Source organism: Vanessa cardui, chromosome 3 (assembly GCF_905220365.1).
Source record: "Vanessa cardui chromosome 3, ilVanCard2.1, whole genome shotgun sequence".
NCBI lineage: Eukaryota > Metazoa > Arthropoda > Insecta > Lepidoptera > Nymphalidae > Vanessa > Vanessa cardui.
The window spans coordinates 6,209,378-6,230,029 of record NC_061125.1 but is presented as its reverse complement, the minus strand read 5'-3'; the positions used below and the strand labels follow the sequence as shown (position 1 = coordinate 6,230,029).

The following is a 20,652-nucleotide window of genomic DNA, read 5'->3' as shown; positions in this document are numbered from 1 at the left end:
TGAATTGTTTATGAGTTCTGAGCTCGAGGCCTCTTCTCTACAATGAGGGTCGCTGAACCAGACAAATTGCGGAGAACGCAGCCCCTCATGTCAAATCGGAACGCGATGTTCGGCTTAATCGCATTATTGCGAAAGATTTATGTGCAGCTAAATTTACAGTGAAATTAAAAAGGGTGAAAAGTTGATAATTTGTTTTCAATGTTGACATGATCACGACGAATCAAGGTACCTTTTACATTTTTTAAGTCCATTAAAAAAACAGCCGTGAATAGAAATACGCCATATATTTTAAACCTTGTAAAATAAATTATATTAACAAGGTCACTCAAGTTAAAGCCGTTTATATTCGAGTCAGGCGGTATCAACGGACACAGCAGACCTTTTAAGATAAAGATCAGTCGAAATGTATTTATTAGTAATCACTTAAATATATAAGCTAATGAATGATGTTCTTTACGTGATTAAACTTCTTTCAATTGATTGAGTAGTAGAATACACATAATCAGCATTATGGGCATTCCATACAAGCATAACTCGATAATATTGGCACACATGAATAGGTCTAAATTATAGTCAAAACAACGAATGCATACGAAGTAAGCACTAACAACGTGACTTACATACCATTACAAAATATATAGTAAAACCATACCGTTCGACGTTCTAAAATTAGTAATGTAGTAACAATAACTCGTACCTCTTCCATAATCTATACCCTAATTGACGTCGTTAATGAGATGAGAATTTTCTGACTAATAAAGGTACAATTGAAGCACTACATGAGAGGAATGAGAAAGTATTACATTTTTACCCTTGAGTTTATACCAAAAAGCGTAAATAAGAAACACAATATTGTACCTAACAATTCTGGCGGATAATATTACAAAGCAACGTTATTCTAAAATTTTCCTTTACATTTTAAACGTAATTTACAATGTCGCCCTTTGAACATGTCACCCTACAGATGTTATGTCTCACTGCGCAGTAACTGTCAGTTGTCTTTGATTTAATTTCCTTCTATTTCGCGTTTATGTTTAGACGACAGTTGACCTACATTCATTTTATCGAAACTTAATATAGTGATCACTCTTTGTTCGTTGCATATTTTTAGTCTTCCAATTACGTAACAGCCAACATATAATATATATATTCATTCAATTTGTAAAGATTATACTATCATCTTATATCAGGCTATGAATTTCAAGGTTATATATTGTCAAGGAAAATGTATGCGAACAATACGACCGCCAGACGTTCTTGAAGGTTTAGACCTTGTTCTACGTAATCCTTAGCTTCAAGCTATAAAAATAAAATTGCGATCCTTCGGAGATTATTGAACCCATAAAATACGATCAAAGTTACATTCCAATGGTTTTATTTCACTCGAATACATAAGTGTGGTCTGAATAATTTATTTATATGAGGAAACCTTTAAGCAATGACTTTATAAATTTACGGTATTAAAGTTCTAACTTATAGATGTGAACATGAATGAAAGGATATAATTATAATTGAGTCAAGCTACCAACAGTATTCACGCACAGGTGTTTACCTGTACTTATGTCCTAAAGAGACTTTATAATAGTAGCATACTTAACATATACAACTATTTAATTTATTTAGATTAAAGATTAAGCTCGAGTAATGGCGCCAAACTAAGGATAACAAACGTAGACATGTTTATGAGCTCATACTGAAAGTTAATTATCTGATACTCGTGTTCTTCCAGCAGCCGATCTAAATTAGATTTTCACAGAAGTTTTCGAGCCAAGTATTCAAGCGGAGTATTCGCTTGCGTCCAACTCAAACACCCCACGATTAACATTAGTTTAGAACATTGTCGGAACATCTAAACTAAGTTCCCCCTTGTTTCTAGTCCAATATTTAAATGAGTTCACTGTTGCAGAAACTCTATCGTTTACAGCATATGTGACCCCAATTGTTGACAAAAAACAATTTCACTAGTTGTTGACTTGAGCAATATTATTGTACTAATTCATGTTTTATAAGTCTAATAAATATAAGCGTGTATTGAATTCTAGAATAAATAACAATAGTAATATTGAAAACATCCAAGTATTGTACACGACATTTAACAATACTAAAGCTCTGGTTCTATCTCGATACATCTAGCTGGAGTAATTTATTAGTCATTTCTGCCATATTTAGCCGAACAGGGCACAGCGGCGGCGTTCAAGTTAAAATCGGCAGATGCGTCACCAAGAGCCGCTATAAACGAACAAAATTAAATAGAATCGTACCAGTATGTGATCATAACTCACTCACCTCTACTTTCAAGTCAATTTAATGCGAATTAAAAGAGCTTATTATACTGAAATCACTTGACGTTCTATAAACATGTAAACGGATCGGAAATATATTATTTAGCTGTATTTTAGGCACGATTGGGAATTAAATAAATACAGACGTACAAAAAATATTGCAATTAAATACGATATTAAAGCAACTTCTTACCTTGGCTAAATATAAAGCCATTACGCGTTCTGTTATCTTCGAAATTCCAATTTTTTTAAGTCAAGTCAACACCCACATCAAGGCTGTTTACTTTTTACAATTTTTTACTCGACCTGATTGTAAAGGATAAACAAACTAGTTTCTGAACGAATGCGACGGAATGAAAAAGATCTTAACAAAACATATAATATTAATAATTAAATGATTATTTCTCTGTAATATACCAGACTCAAAACAAAAACTTGTTATCGAGCTATTTATATAACCGGTTGTACCATTAAAATAAATGATTTGCATACTTATCGTCTACTTGAATTTATGCAAAGAATTATTATTATAGCAGACTATTAAATGTAAATAACTTACTTGGAGGTTAGAACGAGATCTACGAGGCATCACACCAACGACTTCCCCGCGCATTATAGATTCTATAACTGTAAGAGAAAAAAAAGAATTGATTATTCCACATTTACATTAAGAGATATCGTTCTTTTATTATAAGAATATTAATGTGCTTATATAAACATATCTATCTCTAGACAGAACACGAAAACTCTTTTTTTAAATTGTGTATTTAAAAATATTTTTAATCTATCGCGGCGACGATGACTAAAACAAAGTAACAAACTACCTAAAGTCAAGATGTGACATTTGATTACCTGACAATTAATTTAATTTCCCACATTACATTATGCATGTGACCGGAGTGCATAAAACCGGTTGGTTTGAAACAGTGAAACTTTAATAATATTTCATAATGTCGCAAAGTATTATAACAAAGGATTTGCCTGTGTCGCAAACTACGTTACATCGTTGTGGGGCTTCATGCATCCAATTATGCACACATTGGAGTTAGATTACACTTCACCCAGCTCCTATTACGATAATAAGATGACACTGCATTTATTTCTATTGATATTTTTTATGTAAAAGGCCACTAGGCCAAAGACGTAATCTTTAATTAATTACTGTTTCAATTAAACTACGATATCACATCCAACATTATTGTTCATCACTTAAACTAGCTATTAAACATTTCATGAAATATAGGTAATGTAATAATATAAATGATGGATTTATATTTATTATAACTGAGAACGTAATAAATATTAAAGGTAATATGTACGTGTTATATAAAATATAAGGATGACTTTCATGTTAAGATTTATGAACGAATACTTTGGTTGGTGCATTTGTTTGAGAGCACGTTACACGTTGTTTTGATTACATAATCAAACGCATGTTTGTATTATCACAACGTCCCTCGTGCCACAACACACACGTGACGACTTCGAGTAACCGATATGTTATGCGTCGCACTGTATTCGTATTGAGTTCGTCACGTAATTATTGTATTATAATTCTTTATTTCACAACACAAAAAAACAAAACTAATTTACAATCGAGTTAATTTCAATAGCTGGTGTAATTTAAGGTAGACTTTTATCGTAAATAACCAGAACAGCTATACACTAAAGCGCATAAATACATTATATACTGTAATCGTAACATTATTTAAACTTAATATTCAATAACTTTACCTCCATCACCAAGAAGTCTCATTTGAACCAGGGCTGGGTCCTCACTATGCTCTTCAAGGACAGTATCGTCAGTAACCGTCAGTTCCTGATAAAGAATTAAATACAGAATCAGAAACAAATAAATAATAATAAACACCATCTAACAAACAGCCCCTTTATTCCTTTATTCTGGCTGGTAGCATTTCTGTCTACGAACAATTTAATTAACGGGAACGCAAAAACTTTCTATAACATTGTTTACTTCGTTCGTATATTATTTCATTGTTTTAAATAATGTAATATTTAGTTGAACAACTTTTGCTCTCTCGGTTTCAATAACAAGAGCAATAATAAGTATACGTATTTTCTTTGTAATGAAAAGGCAAGTTGGGCAGGTGTTTTGTATTTACACGTAAACAAGATCTAAATTCCTATTAAAACTTTCTCACGCCCACGCCGCAGAGTAATGTAAATACATTACAGAAGCGTACCTGTTTTGTGTTATTTCATCGTCTAAAATTCGAATAATAACAAATTCCATGAGCTCGTGAGAGTAACTAACTAAATTTGATTGATGGAAATTCAAGGAAAGCGGTTAATGTATGTGTTTGACTAAAATACATCTGTTGCGAGGCAATATTATTAATGTTTTGTTTCCAAACTTGGAACTACTTTATTAAAACTGTTTTTACTGCATTATCAAGGTTAAAGATGTACATTCTAGTGACGACATACTTATAAAAAAGATACAGGTCGATTTAAAAATTGATAATCTTTAAGTTCAATTCAAGCCGTGGAAAAAAATATATAAAAACAATATTCAAAAGGATTTTCTTAAATATATAAAAATAAACTTAGAGGTTAACAAGTTACTGCAACAGCTCATGTTGACGGCAAAAAAAAAAACAATAATATAATTCCGCAAGGTTGTCGATAAACATATCTTCAGGCCAAAAGACAAAGTTTAGCGCAAACTTACGAGAAACAAAGCGACAACTTGAAGAAAGTTACTTGGGTAACCATGGAGGGGGCGGGAGTGGAGGTTACTCAAAACTTTGACGTCGGACGAACCAACTTTGCTTCTCACTAATTCGCAGTATAAATTTGTTTAACGTCTCAACTTTTTAACTGTAATTACATAGCGAAGTTCAAGATAGATTGAAGTACTTCGAAGTTTTGACAACTCTCTAAAGAGTTTGAAGGCAAATTGGTATAATTTCATAAACATAGTTGAGAATTTCTTCGATCGCCATAAATTGTTAAAAAAAAACTAAATAGCTTTTTTTACAAATAAAATATTAAAAATATATTACGTTTGAAGGTAATTGGGGGCAGAGCAAAAAATAAAATAATCTTAATAACATCAATAACAAAAAATATATACAAAAATTTAATCGAACAAAGGAATTATAAAACAAAAGATATAAATTAATAAGACAATAAAATATAATATGATGCTCATTCATAATCCCGCATTGTTTATTGCGAGATCCGAAACACACGAACAACTTTTACTCGACTCTTCCTCAAAGAAACGATGAAAGAAAAACAATAAAGTGTTTCAATAACGCGAAACAACAAAGTTTGTTTGCGAAGTTGGCAGAAGGGTGAACGTTAAAAGGGAGTTGAGGGGAAACTCCCACCTGGAAGGATGTAAGGGGAAATAAGTTACATTGTAGATAACATCGTGATATTCATTATCAAGCTACACGTTTATCATTTCAATAACTGTAACGAACCGGACGAAATGCGAATATCAAATAAATATATTATTTCTAGTATTTTATACACGTAATGACATTTTATTGCAAATATTTTGAAAGTAACACTCTATTCAATATCCGCGACACGAAGGACCACGCCTATCGATTTAATTACGACCGTATCCTATACAAAAACTCGTTTCATATTGGTAATTGAATTCAATATGATAAAGGCAACATGATATTAATAAAAACGATGGAAAGCTGCATTTTCGTTCGTCTGTATACAGTTGTACTTGTTAACAACTTTCTTTAGGCATTTACAGATGCTATAAGTAATACGTGCCCTTATAAATCTACCATCGTTACTGGATGCCATCGCGTCCAATAAACCAAACAGGTTTCAGCCACTTCCCGCTTTGGAATTAACTTGTAGAATGCCTATACAGTTACCCAAGCGTGCCTTCTTTCAGCCCGTCTCGTAGAGCTTCCTTTATTATACGTACAGGTAAGCAGATACCTGTGTCAACTTTTTTTAGGTCTTCTCGCGACAATCTCTTGATTAATATGACATGACGATACATTCATCTTTATATTTAATAAACAAAAAATAAAATGAAAAAATAAAAAATAAAATGATTATTAACCTTTTGTCTGATTGTTTTTTTTTTATAGTTGCTCAATTAGGCGAACATTGCTACACCTATTTTACATATTACATATATTAAAGCAAATATTATGAAATATCCGGTACTGGATTCTTGTTATAGATTCATATTTTTAAACCTCTATATATTAATTAGTTGTAAATCGCAAGACTCCATTAATTAACTTTTGGAAATGAAATATAAAACACAGTCGTCGACTGCTGCTTCGCTTGCGTTTTGGGGTGTTAGTTGTCAAATGTTGTTAGGCAAGTTGTGTTAGGCAAAAAAAGAATCCGCTGTCCTTCTTGGAGTTCAAGTTTACTTTTGCACCGAATTTCACCAAATTCGGTTCATTGGTTTGGTCGTGAAAGAGCGACAGAGTTACTTTCACATTTATAATATTATTATAGATTTATAATTTGTTTAAATATTAAATTTAATAGTATTATAAAATTGTAAACTTACGCCTGTGTGTTCATTGACGCCAACGATTACAGCAGTGTACCATTGAGTGGCACCAGCGACCCTATAAACTTGGGCGCGGCATCCGCCGAGCACTGACGGCGTTGTGGTAAGAATACGCTGACCATCTTGGGTTGTTCTCCATTCCGCTGCCTCAGCGGCCAACGCTAACAACGTAGCCGACTCCAGACCGGCTTCTGATCCTGCTATGGAGGCGTCCCAGTCCTATAACAGACAACATTTAACTTAAATATAATCATGTGGGGAAAGACTATAACCTAAACGCGTTTGAAATACAGTGATTAGCTAACAATGAAGATGTCACAACAAACCTACTTTCTCTTTTACAATACAAATAAGGATACGACAATATACTTAGCAACAACATAGAAGTGTTCATTTATTGCACACTAAGACACGTCATTTTATATGTGTTACAAAGTGCATCTTTCAAATGTTTATGCGCAAAAAAGGACAGTCTACGATAAATGCACGCGAAGATTTATCGGGCTTTGCACACGTAACATAATTCCTCCGTACAAGAATGTAATAGACATAAATAGTGCAATTACTTCGCTAGATTGTTAGTTATGTACGATATGACCTCGTGCAACATGTAAACATTATGACCCACATTATCTTCGTATGTAACTCGCCTTGCACGTTATTGGTCTAATGCCCATCGTGGTTTTGCGGTTCTAATTGACTGTATATAGAAAGTAAATCGAACAAAATTGCACAATAATAGATTAATAGTTATAAGTCATTTTATTCATAAAGTAATTACGTAAAGCCAATTAAATAATAATATAGCTTATCTTCTTCCTTCGTTACATTTATAACTTACATACATTTGAATTTCAAGAGAGTATTTGCTGAAATCAAAAGTGTTTAATGCCTTTCGAAGTATTAACTACTTACATAACTTATAATTAGCTTTATTCTGAGGGGCTTTAAGTAAAACAGTTAAATTACCAACATTATGACAAAAACAGTTAATTTACGGGATAATTTATTATTCTTGATTAAAATGTGATCAGATATGCCGCTGAACGGTACCAAGAAATATTAATATATTATTTCTACACGGCCGAAATCATAGAGAATGTCAGCACGAGCATAAAAGGCAAAAACGTGCAGTCTTTACATGTAACGCATAGAACGCGTATTTATGTCAATGTTACAGCGCGCCGGCACCTGTGTGCAGCAGACGTATCCGGTGCGTTGAACTCGCCCCGCGCTCCCTTCTGCGAGTATAACTATGTGTTTAGTGTAAGCGAATACCGACGAGTACTGTAGGTTTATACTATAGCTATTGGATGTGGTTAGGCGACACGGAAATGATTTACGCAAAAGCCAGACGCTTTGTGAAAAAAAAAAACTACTGCATTCATACATTTTACTGATTTATCTGCTTGCGATTTTTTTTGACAAAAACTTTTTTACGTATATTTGTCTGACATTACACGAACCCCATTGATATACATACAAAATGGATGTTTGCTTCATCTCTTTTATAGGCAAACAATATTTTTAACAATAATAGCGGTAATTTGCAACTGCAATTACAAAAACCCATAGAAAAACGGTATCGTGCTCGTGCCCTTAAGCATGATTTTTCACGGCCAAAGAATTTTCACCGGGTAATCCTAGATTACAACATCGTAATCGCTTGCTCGCTTGTATTTGTGTAACAGTCACGCTCTGATGAGCTCGACGCAGTCTCAGTGACTCAGCAGCGTTACGCAACGGTGCCTCGAGGCTTATACTGTTTATTTTCCTCGGTTATTCTATTTGGTGAGTTTACCTCGTGATTAATACGAGGTCGGAGAGAGCAAGACTTGGAAATACTAACGCAGTTTAATCTTATTTAATCTGTTCTGTAATAACATTTTCGTTCATCTTACTTGATCAATATGTGTAAAGGTGAACTAAGGATAAGATACAGAATACGCTATAATCAAATATGTCTGAATTATGGGTTGATGGATTGTTTTGTGGATTCTATAGACTCGTTAAGACAATGACGAAAATGTTAATGTTTAGTTTGTAGTTGCCCAAATTAACAATGTGTTAATAAAAGCACTATACTTAGATCTTAATCGAATCTTGCGATCTAGTTTTATTTTTCTTGATTATATTTAAATTGTACTACCCAGAATTCTACTATTCAGAAAACATAGAAACACTAATTAAAGTTATGAAATAAATGCAATATAGCAAGTTCGAACGGATCACTGGAATCTTTTATTTGAATATAAATTACGTAGTATGATTTTAATTATAATATTGCAGTTTTCGTGAAGAGAAATTAACATTAATATTTTTATATAGAAAATAACATACTTGCACATCGGTAAGACGGTATAGGAGATATCAATCAGTATGTAGATAGTTAAACAAGGAAGCCATCATGTCTGACACACATTCGCATCCCCGCGGCTCATTCAATTTCCTGTCGCGAGTATGACATGACTCCCTAGTCCCTCCTCGCTCGTGATCGGATTATTGATAAGACTTTATGAATAATGTACATTATTTAATTTCATCTGCTTCAGTGCCATGCACATAGTGAGAGTTGCTTTCATGTTGCAATTGTCATTTATAACTAAAGGATATTACAGCACTAATGATTTTCTAGTTGACTGCACACCTTGGGAATGAGATGATCGCCTCCAGGCTGTTTCAAATAACAAGAATATGTTTATTACTGTAAATTGTAAATTGACATTATAAAAAAAAAACCCGCTGAGTTTCTTTCGCCGGTTCTTCTCAGGTCTGAGGTATTATATTCCGAACCGGTGGTAGATTTTCAACAATCAATAAGAAAGTGTAAACACTTCTATTTTGAATAAAGGTTTTTGACTTTGACTAAATCTTACAACATTTCAAAGCAGTTTAAGAAATAGGTCTCATTTAAAAATTGTATACTATATAGTTCCTCTAATTATTTTATTTAATTAGTAATTCCCCAAAATATAACACGGTAACACGGACACGATAATATATTTGCTTGAATTCTTGGAAAAGCTAAGTTGTCGTATATATACGAACTTTGCATGTGTTGTATTACGGACGGCCGCCCCAGGGGTCTACTAACTGTTTCTGAAAACAATACGAATCGGTAAGTACTTCGAAACGCCCCCGTGGTATTGTTCCGTTAAAATATCTATCCATTCTTGGACATACTGCGTATAAAATTCTTACTGTAAAATACAATACAATATCTTGCTTTATTTATTAAATAAGTTATAATCGAACGGTCGTGACTCTGTGTTGGAACATCAATAAAGGTAGATTAAAATATAATGGCAATCTTCAAGTTCGTACCATAAAAAGGATAAAGCATATTCTAATATCCTTTTAAAACTTTAATATTAAAATCTCCAAGTAGATCTCGGTTGAGAAACTTAAAATAAAGCCTTTGAAGTAATAAAATGAAGACGTAAAACGAACTTTTCTCAAGTTTATATCGAGTTACTTACGTAGTAAGTAATACAAAAAGGTTTAAAGGCGAGACAATGCACTCTGTCCTATCCATCACAGATAAAACACGTCTGGAAACAAACGAGAAACGCAAACACGTAAGCCGAGTGGGGAACAATAAATTGGGCTTTTGTGCTCACTACGGAAGGCCAATGTATACCTACTATAAGATGCTATGATGTCAAATGAATGAGCACTACCGCTATCGCTGTTTTATACCGCTGTGTGCAAATAAATAACATAGAACAAAAAATTCAACTATTACAAAACGTTTAATCAAATATTTTATTAGATATCACATTAAACTATATATATGTCTATAAATGTTTTAACTTATAGAAATAAATTGTATTATTGCAAAAACTTGACATTAATATTTAATTTACAGAACATAAATTACAAGTTTAAATAAATTCATTTAAACAAACGAAATGACTGCATATTATTATCAAAAGGAAATAAGACACGCTAAGCCTCTTACATAAACACTCGTATTATTATATTAGACGTAGTGTTATGATAAATATTGCATTGTTCAACTCCAAAGAGTTACACAGGTGTGCAGCGTACATAATATAATCAAGCTTTGCAATTTGCAAATAGGTACATAACATAAATCACATCTTCACATCCTATTTGACTTACGCTTCAGGCCTTGTTTGCATTTTGATTACATGATGATAAATATATAGTTTACATTTTTATGTACATATTTTAATTAAGTACTTATGTAGGTCCTCATAGATGCATACTTTTTGGTTTTTTTTTTCTGATCACTTAATGATTAATGTGGTCGAGATTAGAACTTAGTGGTTACTCCGCTGAATTTGTGTTTTTAATTCATTTCGTCTTCTGCAATGAGGAAAAAAAGCATGTGGCAACCTGTTTGTGTCTTATTTCTATTAAATTCTGGGAAGTGTGTATCCACCAACTCGCATTGGAGTAGTATGTACAGGCGAATACTTGACTATTAACATAGTTATAATAGTGTATAATATTTTATATAAATACAGATGAGCGATATCCGAAGTAAATATGTATAGATCTTAGTATGACAAGAAATATTCAAAGGTTACTAATATTTAATTTGTTTACTATTTAGGGGTAAGTATAGCTAACGTAACCTTTTCTGTAATACAAAGCTGACCTTGGTATTTTTTTTAACATTGAAAAACAATAATAATCAGACAAGAAGATGAGAATGAATATTTACAAAGTCAAATTAACATCACTCGTTAAATTTCCCTTATTACGTAACATAAAAGAATTAATATTAATATAAAAAATAAACCTTCAGACGACCGAAATGTTCGAATACGATAAGAGCCCACACCCGAGACGCGTACATCGTTACGTCACCCTTGCTATCAACGTGACAATAAAATAAATGTGAGGACTTTCCTCGTTTTGTACTAACACATTACCTCGTGTATAAATATTGCACTTAATACACGTTACATACCTAACAAGGCAAACTCGTATTATGCATAATTATTATTGCACATAACAAACAATGTGTTTTGTACATCTTCACCTTTCAATTGCATTTATCAACATTTTTATTATATTCAATGCAAAGTAATATTTTGCATATTCCGTTGTTTACACACGAAATATATATTATATTTATACTAATAATATTTAATGTGTTTCTTGTAAATATTCTTCTTTTTGCTAAACTTGGAACTTCCTTTGAAAATGTACTTATGTACAAATTAATATATTTAATATAAGATAGACTTCAATGTTATAAACATACCGTCGTTATAATTACATATATGACCTCTTAGGCGTTATACTTGAATAACTACTATAGTGTCAAACATTATTATGTTAATAAGGTACTTCAATATTTGTTTTACAAATGTAATGATTAAATGGTCCATCCGTTTGACCTTTTCTATTATTACTTGGCCGATTTAATCTCTTGTTTTTGCGTTCGTAAACTTTAGTAGTAAATCTTCATCCCGACGATCTTTGGGTCTAAGTTTTAATGGACATGCTAGTTATTTACATCTTCTCAAAAGGAGGGTGGCCAGAGTGGGGCATTTAAATGTTTGCCTTTACTTCAATTATCATATTTTCATAATAAGCTTAGTATAAAAATTACGTTTCATTACTGTGGCATCGGTTTGGTGCAAGCCCATTACCCACATATCATATATTCTACCTGGAATAACTAAAACTTAGTATCATTGCGTCCTGGTTTAATGAGGATGAATCCAGCATACCTACAGGTACAAGCGACATTACAGACCACAGTGCCCAAGGTTGTTGCCACGTAAGCCATGTAATCCCTTTCAACTTGAAACCATTTCTTAAAATGCCAATATCAGTGGCCCGTTACCACTTACCATTAGATGATTCATATGCTGGTCCGCTTATCTAATACAAAAAAGTACTGCATGAATTGTTGTTATAGACGATTAAAATATTATGACAAAATTAAAACAATATTATTTATTATTTTTATTTCTATCTACCGAAAAAAATAGCTTATCTTTTTAAAGATACGTGTACGCGGAATTCTTATGATAATATATTATAAATAAAATTATTCAGTAAATTTTATCAATCACACAAACAGTGAAACGCACACATAAAACGTGATAAGCTAACTTAAATACAGATAAGAAATATCAATAAAAATCACAAACTTATCTTTGATATGAATCTCCGAACTGCTTTAAAGTGATAAAGTACACACTTCGTTAGATTATTTCTCAAAACTTGCAAAAGAAGTTTTTAAAAAATCAACCAAATAAAAACCTTAGTTTTACTTGTGTATTCATTTGTTGAAGTAGACATTCTAAACAAAACAATAATTTTAATCAAATCATCTATTTCAACGAGGTTATATTCACCGTGTTCCACAAATGTATCAACAATGAAATGGTAGAAAAGACTACCTGGCCAATAATAACGAGAATATAGCGGGTCCACAAACCAATCTGCATTCGTGTTACGATCAAAATGCAAAACTCGACGTTACGCTCGCTCGACTTTCATCGCTTCGTCATTAACCATGAACGTTACGCTTCTTTGCTCTTGGAATTTGTATTAAATTACACAAGTTGATTTATTCATTTGAGAGATCGTAACTTCCTTAAACATTAAAAAAAGACTTTAACATCAATAAAATGTCTTAACTACTTATCAAGTTTAGTTAGTGTAATATGTCAAATTTATTTGCACAATTCAATCTAATCTATTTCAACCAAATGCATTGTGCAACAACTTATAATGTAATTTTATAACTCCACTGTATAATTTAAAACGCCTGGTATTGCATGAATAGATACAACTAACCATACAATACTTCATGATTCTATTACGAACTGTTATTCGGCCACCGTAATTACGGCATACCAGCTTGTCCCTCGTGCAACAATGTTTTGGCAACGTGAGGAAAGACTGTCGCTTATATCTCTATAATACTACATCCTACAATATTATCGTCTATATTTATAAATGACAATTACAATGAGGGCATGCAATTTATTGCAATTCTCGTATCAATTTGAAAAAAATAAATTTTATCATTTAAAATGAATTCGGGCTGAGAATAACTTTCTCACATCTAAGCTACCGATACAAATTTATAAATATCCACTTAACAATTTCATAAATATACTTCATATGAAATATAATAGAGGCTGTCATTGTAAGAAGATACTGTTATTACATTACATAAGAGCTCATTCGTTTCGTCTTACGCTACACATGCCTACATCAATGTCACGACCCCCTCCGCCCTCCCATGGGGGGTTAGACCGGACAGACGCTAACTGAAAAGTTTGCTCGTTTAAATTTTGCGGGAACAGTTTCTCTTAGTTGCGTGCATGGCGAAGTCAGAAAACTTTCAATATCGCATGATTGAGTTTTTAATAAGGGTTTTAGGTTTTAAGTCGATAAATTATCGTAAATCCTTTCGAAAACTTAACGTATATTCTTATATTATATAAATACTAAAGATAAGAGATGTAATTCTATTATTTACGTTAGTTTTTAATTAATTACATACAATTCTTATCCGTACTTATATTTCATAGAAAACGATTCCAATTTAAATATATGAATATTCTTAGGCAATCAGTGTATATATTGATTATCATTATGATAATCAAATAGAAATTACAATTGAATTTCAAACAGGAAACAAATAAGCTCTCGCTGAAAGTTATGTTTGATGTCAAATTGTGAGAAATTAAAAAGAAAAGTAGCAATGCCCAAATTATATTCTGTGGGAGGCAGCCAATCAATCACGCTTTACCGGGAGGCCGAGCTAACCGAAAATAGCGCGACACTGGCATAACCACCACCTGGCGAATATGTATATAATAAAGGGAGGCGTGGGTGTACCGGGTGCGGAAAATCAATATAGCGGGCGGCGAGCATCAAAACATGCCCGTTCCACCGAACCTCCCGGCCGCCGAGCCGCCAAGCCTCCCGTCCACCCGGCCACCCTCGCCTGTCGCCCGGGGAACACCCCTTGTTTGGCAGACGCCGTCCTTGATCTCCCCACGTCGCCCGGGCGCGCAACTTTGGATAAACACTCGTGTGGATCGTCTCACTGGAAAATTGGGTCGTCTATGCACTTCGTTCGTTCTTTGTTTTTATAATTGAGAAACTTATGCATTTCATTTCATATGACATACGTACTACGAAGATATTTATTCAATCATTATCTTCCTAAATTTTTTTGAAGAGAATGAGAAAAAGCTAATAGAATTTATTAAACGAAGTAACAGGTTATTTTTTCAATTATTTCTTTATGTTTTTTTCTGCATACACTGAAATATATGTCCCGGGGACATTTGGGCATCACGGCCATTCTCAACAGAGACATGCCAGCTGTTTGGGGTAGATTATAACGCACAATGTGCACGCCAAGACAGGTGCGCACTCTCTAATGCCAATTTTTCATAATCTGATGGGAGGACAATGATACAGTCGCAGACAGTTTAGGTTTTACATGCTTTCCTGCGTACTGGTGTAACTTAGCTGCAGACCCTTTTACTTAACAGAATAACAACATAACTATTTCTACATCTTCTATAATCTTAAAAACTACAAGATCTACAATATATAAAGAACTAGTTCAGGTATAACACAATTCAAGTTATATAGTATTTTGTGTAAAATATGGGCGTTTTACGCACAAAATGTTTATTAATATTAAAGTTTCTTGTTAAGCTGATGTTAATCTGTCGACATAAAGGATTGAGTGAACACTACGCGTATATTTCTTTTCATGAATATGTAAGTTTTTAAGAGTAAATAATATTTTAACATAAAAGTCCCATTTTATATTCGGAGGTAGAAGTTATTGTAATAAAGTAAATTTACCCTTCAGCGTTTGCGAAAATAAAGCAACCAAAGACATTATCATTACATTAAATATTCATGACTACTTGCATATTACGAGATTACGTAAAGTCCTTTTAAAATATCAAAAGGCAAAAACATAATACATTCACGGCCTAAAATAACGTCCAAATTATTAAATATGCAAAGAATTTTATTACAAACGGCTACAAAGTCACACCGCCATCGCCATGGTTATTTTGAGTCATCGTTCTCGCATAAACAATATAATAAGACTAAAGAAACAATGACAAGCCGAATAGACATTAATTATGTAAGTATAATAATATCTTCCGATTAAGATAAGATTACAATAACATTAATTATATTAAGTAAAAATCCCTAAATCTATGCTAATAGTTCTCGACATGATTAAAATTAGATTAATTAGATTAATATTGATATAAGATTATGAAAAACATTCAGTGCTTTCAGGTTCAGTTTTCACACAAAAAGTATTTTCATAAAACCATTTTAAGCCTTGGAGAGATCTTTACTGATGCCTCTTTCACTGTCGCTAATATTAACAATTATTGTTTCACGGTTAAAAGCAAAGAAAATCATCTTTTTAACTAAAAATTGACAGAGCTTGTACATTACACGAATGGGAAGTTAAGGTAGGTAGCGCCATCTAGCGGTGAGTAGACATAACTAAGCCGTCTAAATAACGCTTTCGTCTCATCTTTGTGTAATGAAATGAAATTGTTAAATATATTGCTTTATAAAGTTTGTATTTTTGTTATGAGTATGTATTATATCACATTAGATTTTATTACACAGTTACCTGGTAAGGCTGCAGGTTCGCATAGTCAAGAAAGTGAAGTTGCCTGTCATGAAGATACTCGACTGGCTGTGCATCTGCTTGAAGTGTGACGTCCGCAGACAATGGAGTGAACGTCTGAAAAAAAAAATTAAGTTACATATACATAAAAGGCACAATTGCTTTAAGAAAAATATATTTTGTCAAATGTTACAAATAGATTTAATCCAATTATATATATCTTACATAATGTTAAAACAAACTTAATTTTAACGCGATATTTATAGGGCGATATGTATAATTTATTCAATTAAATAATAACTTTTGTGTAAATGTAAGAGGTTATTATTATTAATTTATTTTAAGTGATTACAATGGATTTATTTATGCTTTACTTGCATAGCTGATTCAATTATTACTTAAGTCCAGACCAATTTTAAAAAAGAATGAGTTAACAATTCTGGCTGACTGCAGAGTTTCAAGTTATATTGAATGATTTGAAAAATATTCAAATAAAAAATTTAAAACGAGTCAATATATTTGAGGATATCATGTAACAAGTACGTATGTTTTAAACATTTCGATTTTAAATAAATACATAAAACGATAAATTATTCAAACTAGCAGTGAAAAGTTCCACAGCACGTACACGATTGCTGATCAGTATTCGATGCGGTTTACTTTGAATAACAACTATAAAATCACCTTCAAAACACCGTCCGCCACGAACACAAGCGATTAAAGCGACGACATGACATAGTCCTACATCATTCTTATATAACAATCTCATTGATAACATTTAATGAAGATGAGTTAGGTTACCTAACGAATACTTAATTATTATACATATTATTAAGTATTATTTTTCTATACTGAGATGAAATGAAAATAATAATATTGTTTAATCTACATTCGTATTAACAATTAATAATTTACAACAATAGCACACTTGATTCAAGTACCTACGTCTAGGCTCTTCAACTCTTAAGAGCTTGTGAATCACCTTGTATCAATAAACATGATATAATAACAGTGAAGCATAATGTAACTTGTAAAGAATTTCCGGATCCTCTTTTTAACTCATAGGCACCTTACCCCTTTGGGTATAAGTTATGCCTTTTCCTCATTTTTATCAAAATCCGTTTAATTTTTTCATAGCAGATTAATAACATACTTATAACAACATAATTATAAAATAAGTGGTAAGTAGGATGAAGAGTCTCTCGAGAAGAATAAGCAACAAACTCAGTCATAATTACTTATACACGCAATCAACAAATATAACGAAATTAATATCCTGCCTAAAAGCACTTTGTAAGAACAAACTACTTTTTATAGCTATGTATAAAAGAGTAATCATGAAAATACATAGTTTTGCACTGTTTATAAATAGGTTATCGTATTTCTACTCTAGCGTCGAAGGCCGCGTGGACACGTGAGTTGTGAATTTCATTAACACCGTTCCAATCGTTCCAATTACAAAATATTTGCACGTACTTGCGACGATTTTAAAAGTGTACTTATTATTTGAGTGGATTATGCGGGCGCATGAAGTCACCACTGATATATATAATACGGATAAATTTATTTATACGGATAAACGATTTATTTCATATACCTATACAAAATATATTTTATATTCCACTACCTAAAAATTTGTCAAAGAGTCACAATAAAACATGATCATGATTAACTATAAATAAATACTTTACTTTATTTATCTTTAAAAAAAGATTTGTGTAGTAAGGTTTCCTAATCATATTTAATTAACAGGGAATTAAAACTCGTCAAAATTAAGTAACTAACTAAACATACAAGTTAATTTTAACCTGAGTTAATGTGAGACCAACTCATGAGTTATTCTTTCCTCCGGGAAGCTTCAATTTTAGAATGATATATCAAACTCTAATAGACAAAGTAAATCTCAACGTCGTATAAACAAAGTCACCTCCGCCTTTTTACCGGTTAGATCCTAGAATTTTAATGCATTTTCGTTTATAAATATATGATCCTATGTCACTTAGATTAATTTTACAAAAGTCGTAATTATAGGTAATATAATTTATGTATTTAAAACTTCGTTTGTGATATAAATAACAATATTAATTTTAGTGGATGTTTTAACGTATAAATATAAAAAGAGTATAAAAATTATAATGACGATCATACAATATTATTACGCTAAATACTGCACATATCCAGCAAAACAATGTATTCATGGCGAATAACTGTACTGAACAAATGAAACGGGCAGAGGCATATTGATTGACAAAACCGAAATCTTACCTCTGATACACGATTCGTGTAAAACATTGTCTTATAATCCGAGAAAACTATTTTTACTATACATTACGAACTCTAAAATGCAGTGATACTTTATAATACACAAATCTCAGATAGAAAGTTCAGTTTAACACAATACGGAAAAAATGTTAGGTATCTTTACAAATTCTACTCTATAAATACATTATCATTTAAAATCCAACGAGAAAATTCACGATTATTTCAACGTTCATATTTACAGACTAAAAACGTTTGTTCTAATTAAAAAAAAATTAAATGTATCACATAACCATTGATGTACACAAATACAATTTTTTTAATAGTTCTACCGACATCTAAGAATGAAAAACATATGTATTATATGAGGCTTTTCGAATTGCAAACGTTAGTATATGTACATTTTTTTTATTAGCATCACATATGCATAATTATAGTACGACATAACTTAAAAGTAGCATCGGCAAAATCCATAAAAAAGATTGCATCCGAATTAAATGAGTCTTCAAAATCATCAAACTATTTATAAAATGAAGATGACCTTTACGCAAACGTAACAACTTGTGATGTCATATAACCAAATACATCCGCCAAACTGACGATTGACTGTTTTTTTTTCTCGATGCTACATTTAAATAGTGTTGTATTCGACATACCTACATCAAATAAATTATACCAGAGGACATTTTATTGTAACCATCGATAATTCATTCAACTTCATTTATACCAAATTCGTTTGGACTTACAAGTTTATTATTAATTGTATATAATTATGGATAATCAAGCTGCTGACAGTTTAATTATCGTATAGATTTGTAACTAAGCGTCTAGGTAAATCTCGTTCTATTTTTATATTTGTGCAATATATAAAACATAAATACTTTACAAAATACAATGACACAAATCCTTTGTTTTGACGGCTTTAGTTAGGATATAGACTTTAATTAAAAATAACCAAATTATCAAATATTATCTAATAATTGTATAAATAGTTGTCAATGTATAACAACGAGTTTTCAATTTTAGGTAAACAATACTTTACGTCTCGCGCGCCATCTATTATACGGTGATAGTACTATTGGACAACAACTGTACGAAGTTTCAGCCCAGTCGGATGAACTGTACGCAAACTTACAGAATACGAAAAAACGTACAAAAATTTACATTAATATTTATCTATTCTCTTAATTTACAAATATTAAATTTGTTTCTTTCTACTTACGGGTATAATCTCTGGTAATTAATGATCCAATTATAAAAATGTTACACACGTATATAGACAGGTACATTATTTGAATATAATTTTATAAGATATAAATTATCGATATCACGTAACTGCTTTTATTAATAAAATGCACCAGTTCGAAGCAGTTTCTTGATAAATACAAAATCCATCTTCAGCGCCATCTATGTCATACGATCAATACTATCATAATTCTTAAGTTACGTTACAGTTTTATTAAATGTAGATATTGAAATATATTATTTAATGTCTTTATCGAAGATTAAAGTGGTCGGTAAATAAAAAGAATCATCTATGAAACACATATAAAAAACTACTATATTGTGTTTATAAACTTAAGTTATATATTGATTTTACCTATACTATTATTAGGAAATTTTAGATGGATGGTTGTAGATTTAACTTAATAAAACTTATTCAACTCACCAAAGCAGGCCATTTGACTTCCTCTTTTTCTAATTTTTTAGGTGACCACACTAACGTTCTCTCAACCAAAAACACACGAAACGTTTTACGCGAATACACTGCAACCCATTCACGTCGTTGCCAATCAACTCCATCATATTCTACCAACACCTGCAACAAAAGAAAATACATTAGAAGTATATTTTAATATTTAATTTATAAATAAATAATAATATGGAAGGTTTAATAACAACATAAATTTGTAAGTAACAACGCCATCTAGCGTCCAATAGCTATACTGCTG

The 20,652-nt window shown here is 31.8% G+C and overlaps 1 protein-coding gene across 1 annotated transcript in view; it reads right to left on the bottom strand.

The window, feature by feature from the left end:
• Nucleotides 1–20,652, bottom strand: part of LOC124543587 (lysine-specific demethylase 3A-like) — a 130,163-nt gene that overhangs the window by 84,585 nt on the left and 24,926 nt on the right. The window contains exons 2-6 of the mRNA XM_047121831.1: nt 20,370–20,519; nt 16,445–16,558; nt 6,811–7,032; nt 4,017–4,101; nt 2,842–2,909 (exon numbers count right to left, since the gene is read on the bottom strand). Of these exons, the coding sequence (XP_046977787.1) occupies nt 2,842–2,909; nt 4,017–4,101; nt 6,811–7,032; nt 16,445–16,558; nt 20,370–20,519 (639 nt within the window). The remainder of the gene's footprint in view (nt 1–2,841; nt 2,910–4,016; nt 4,102–6,810; nt 7,033–16,444; nt 16,559–20,369; nt 20,520–20,652) is intronic.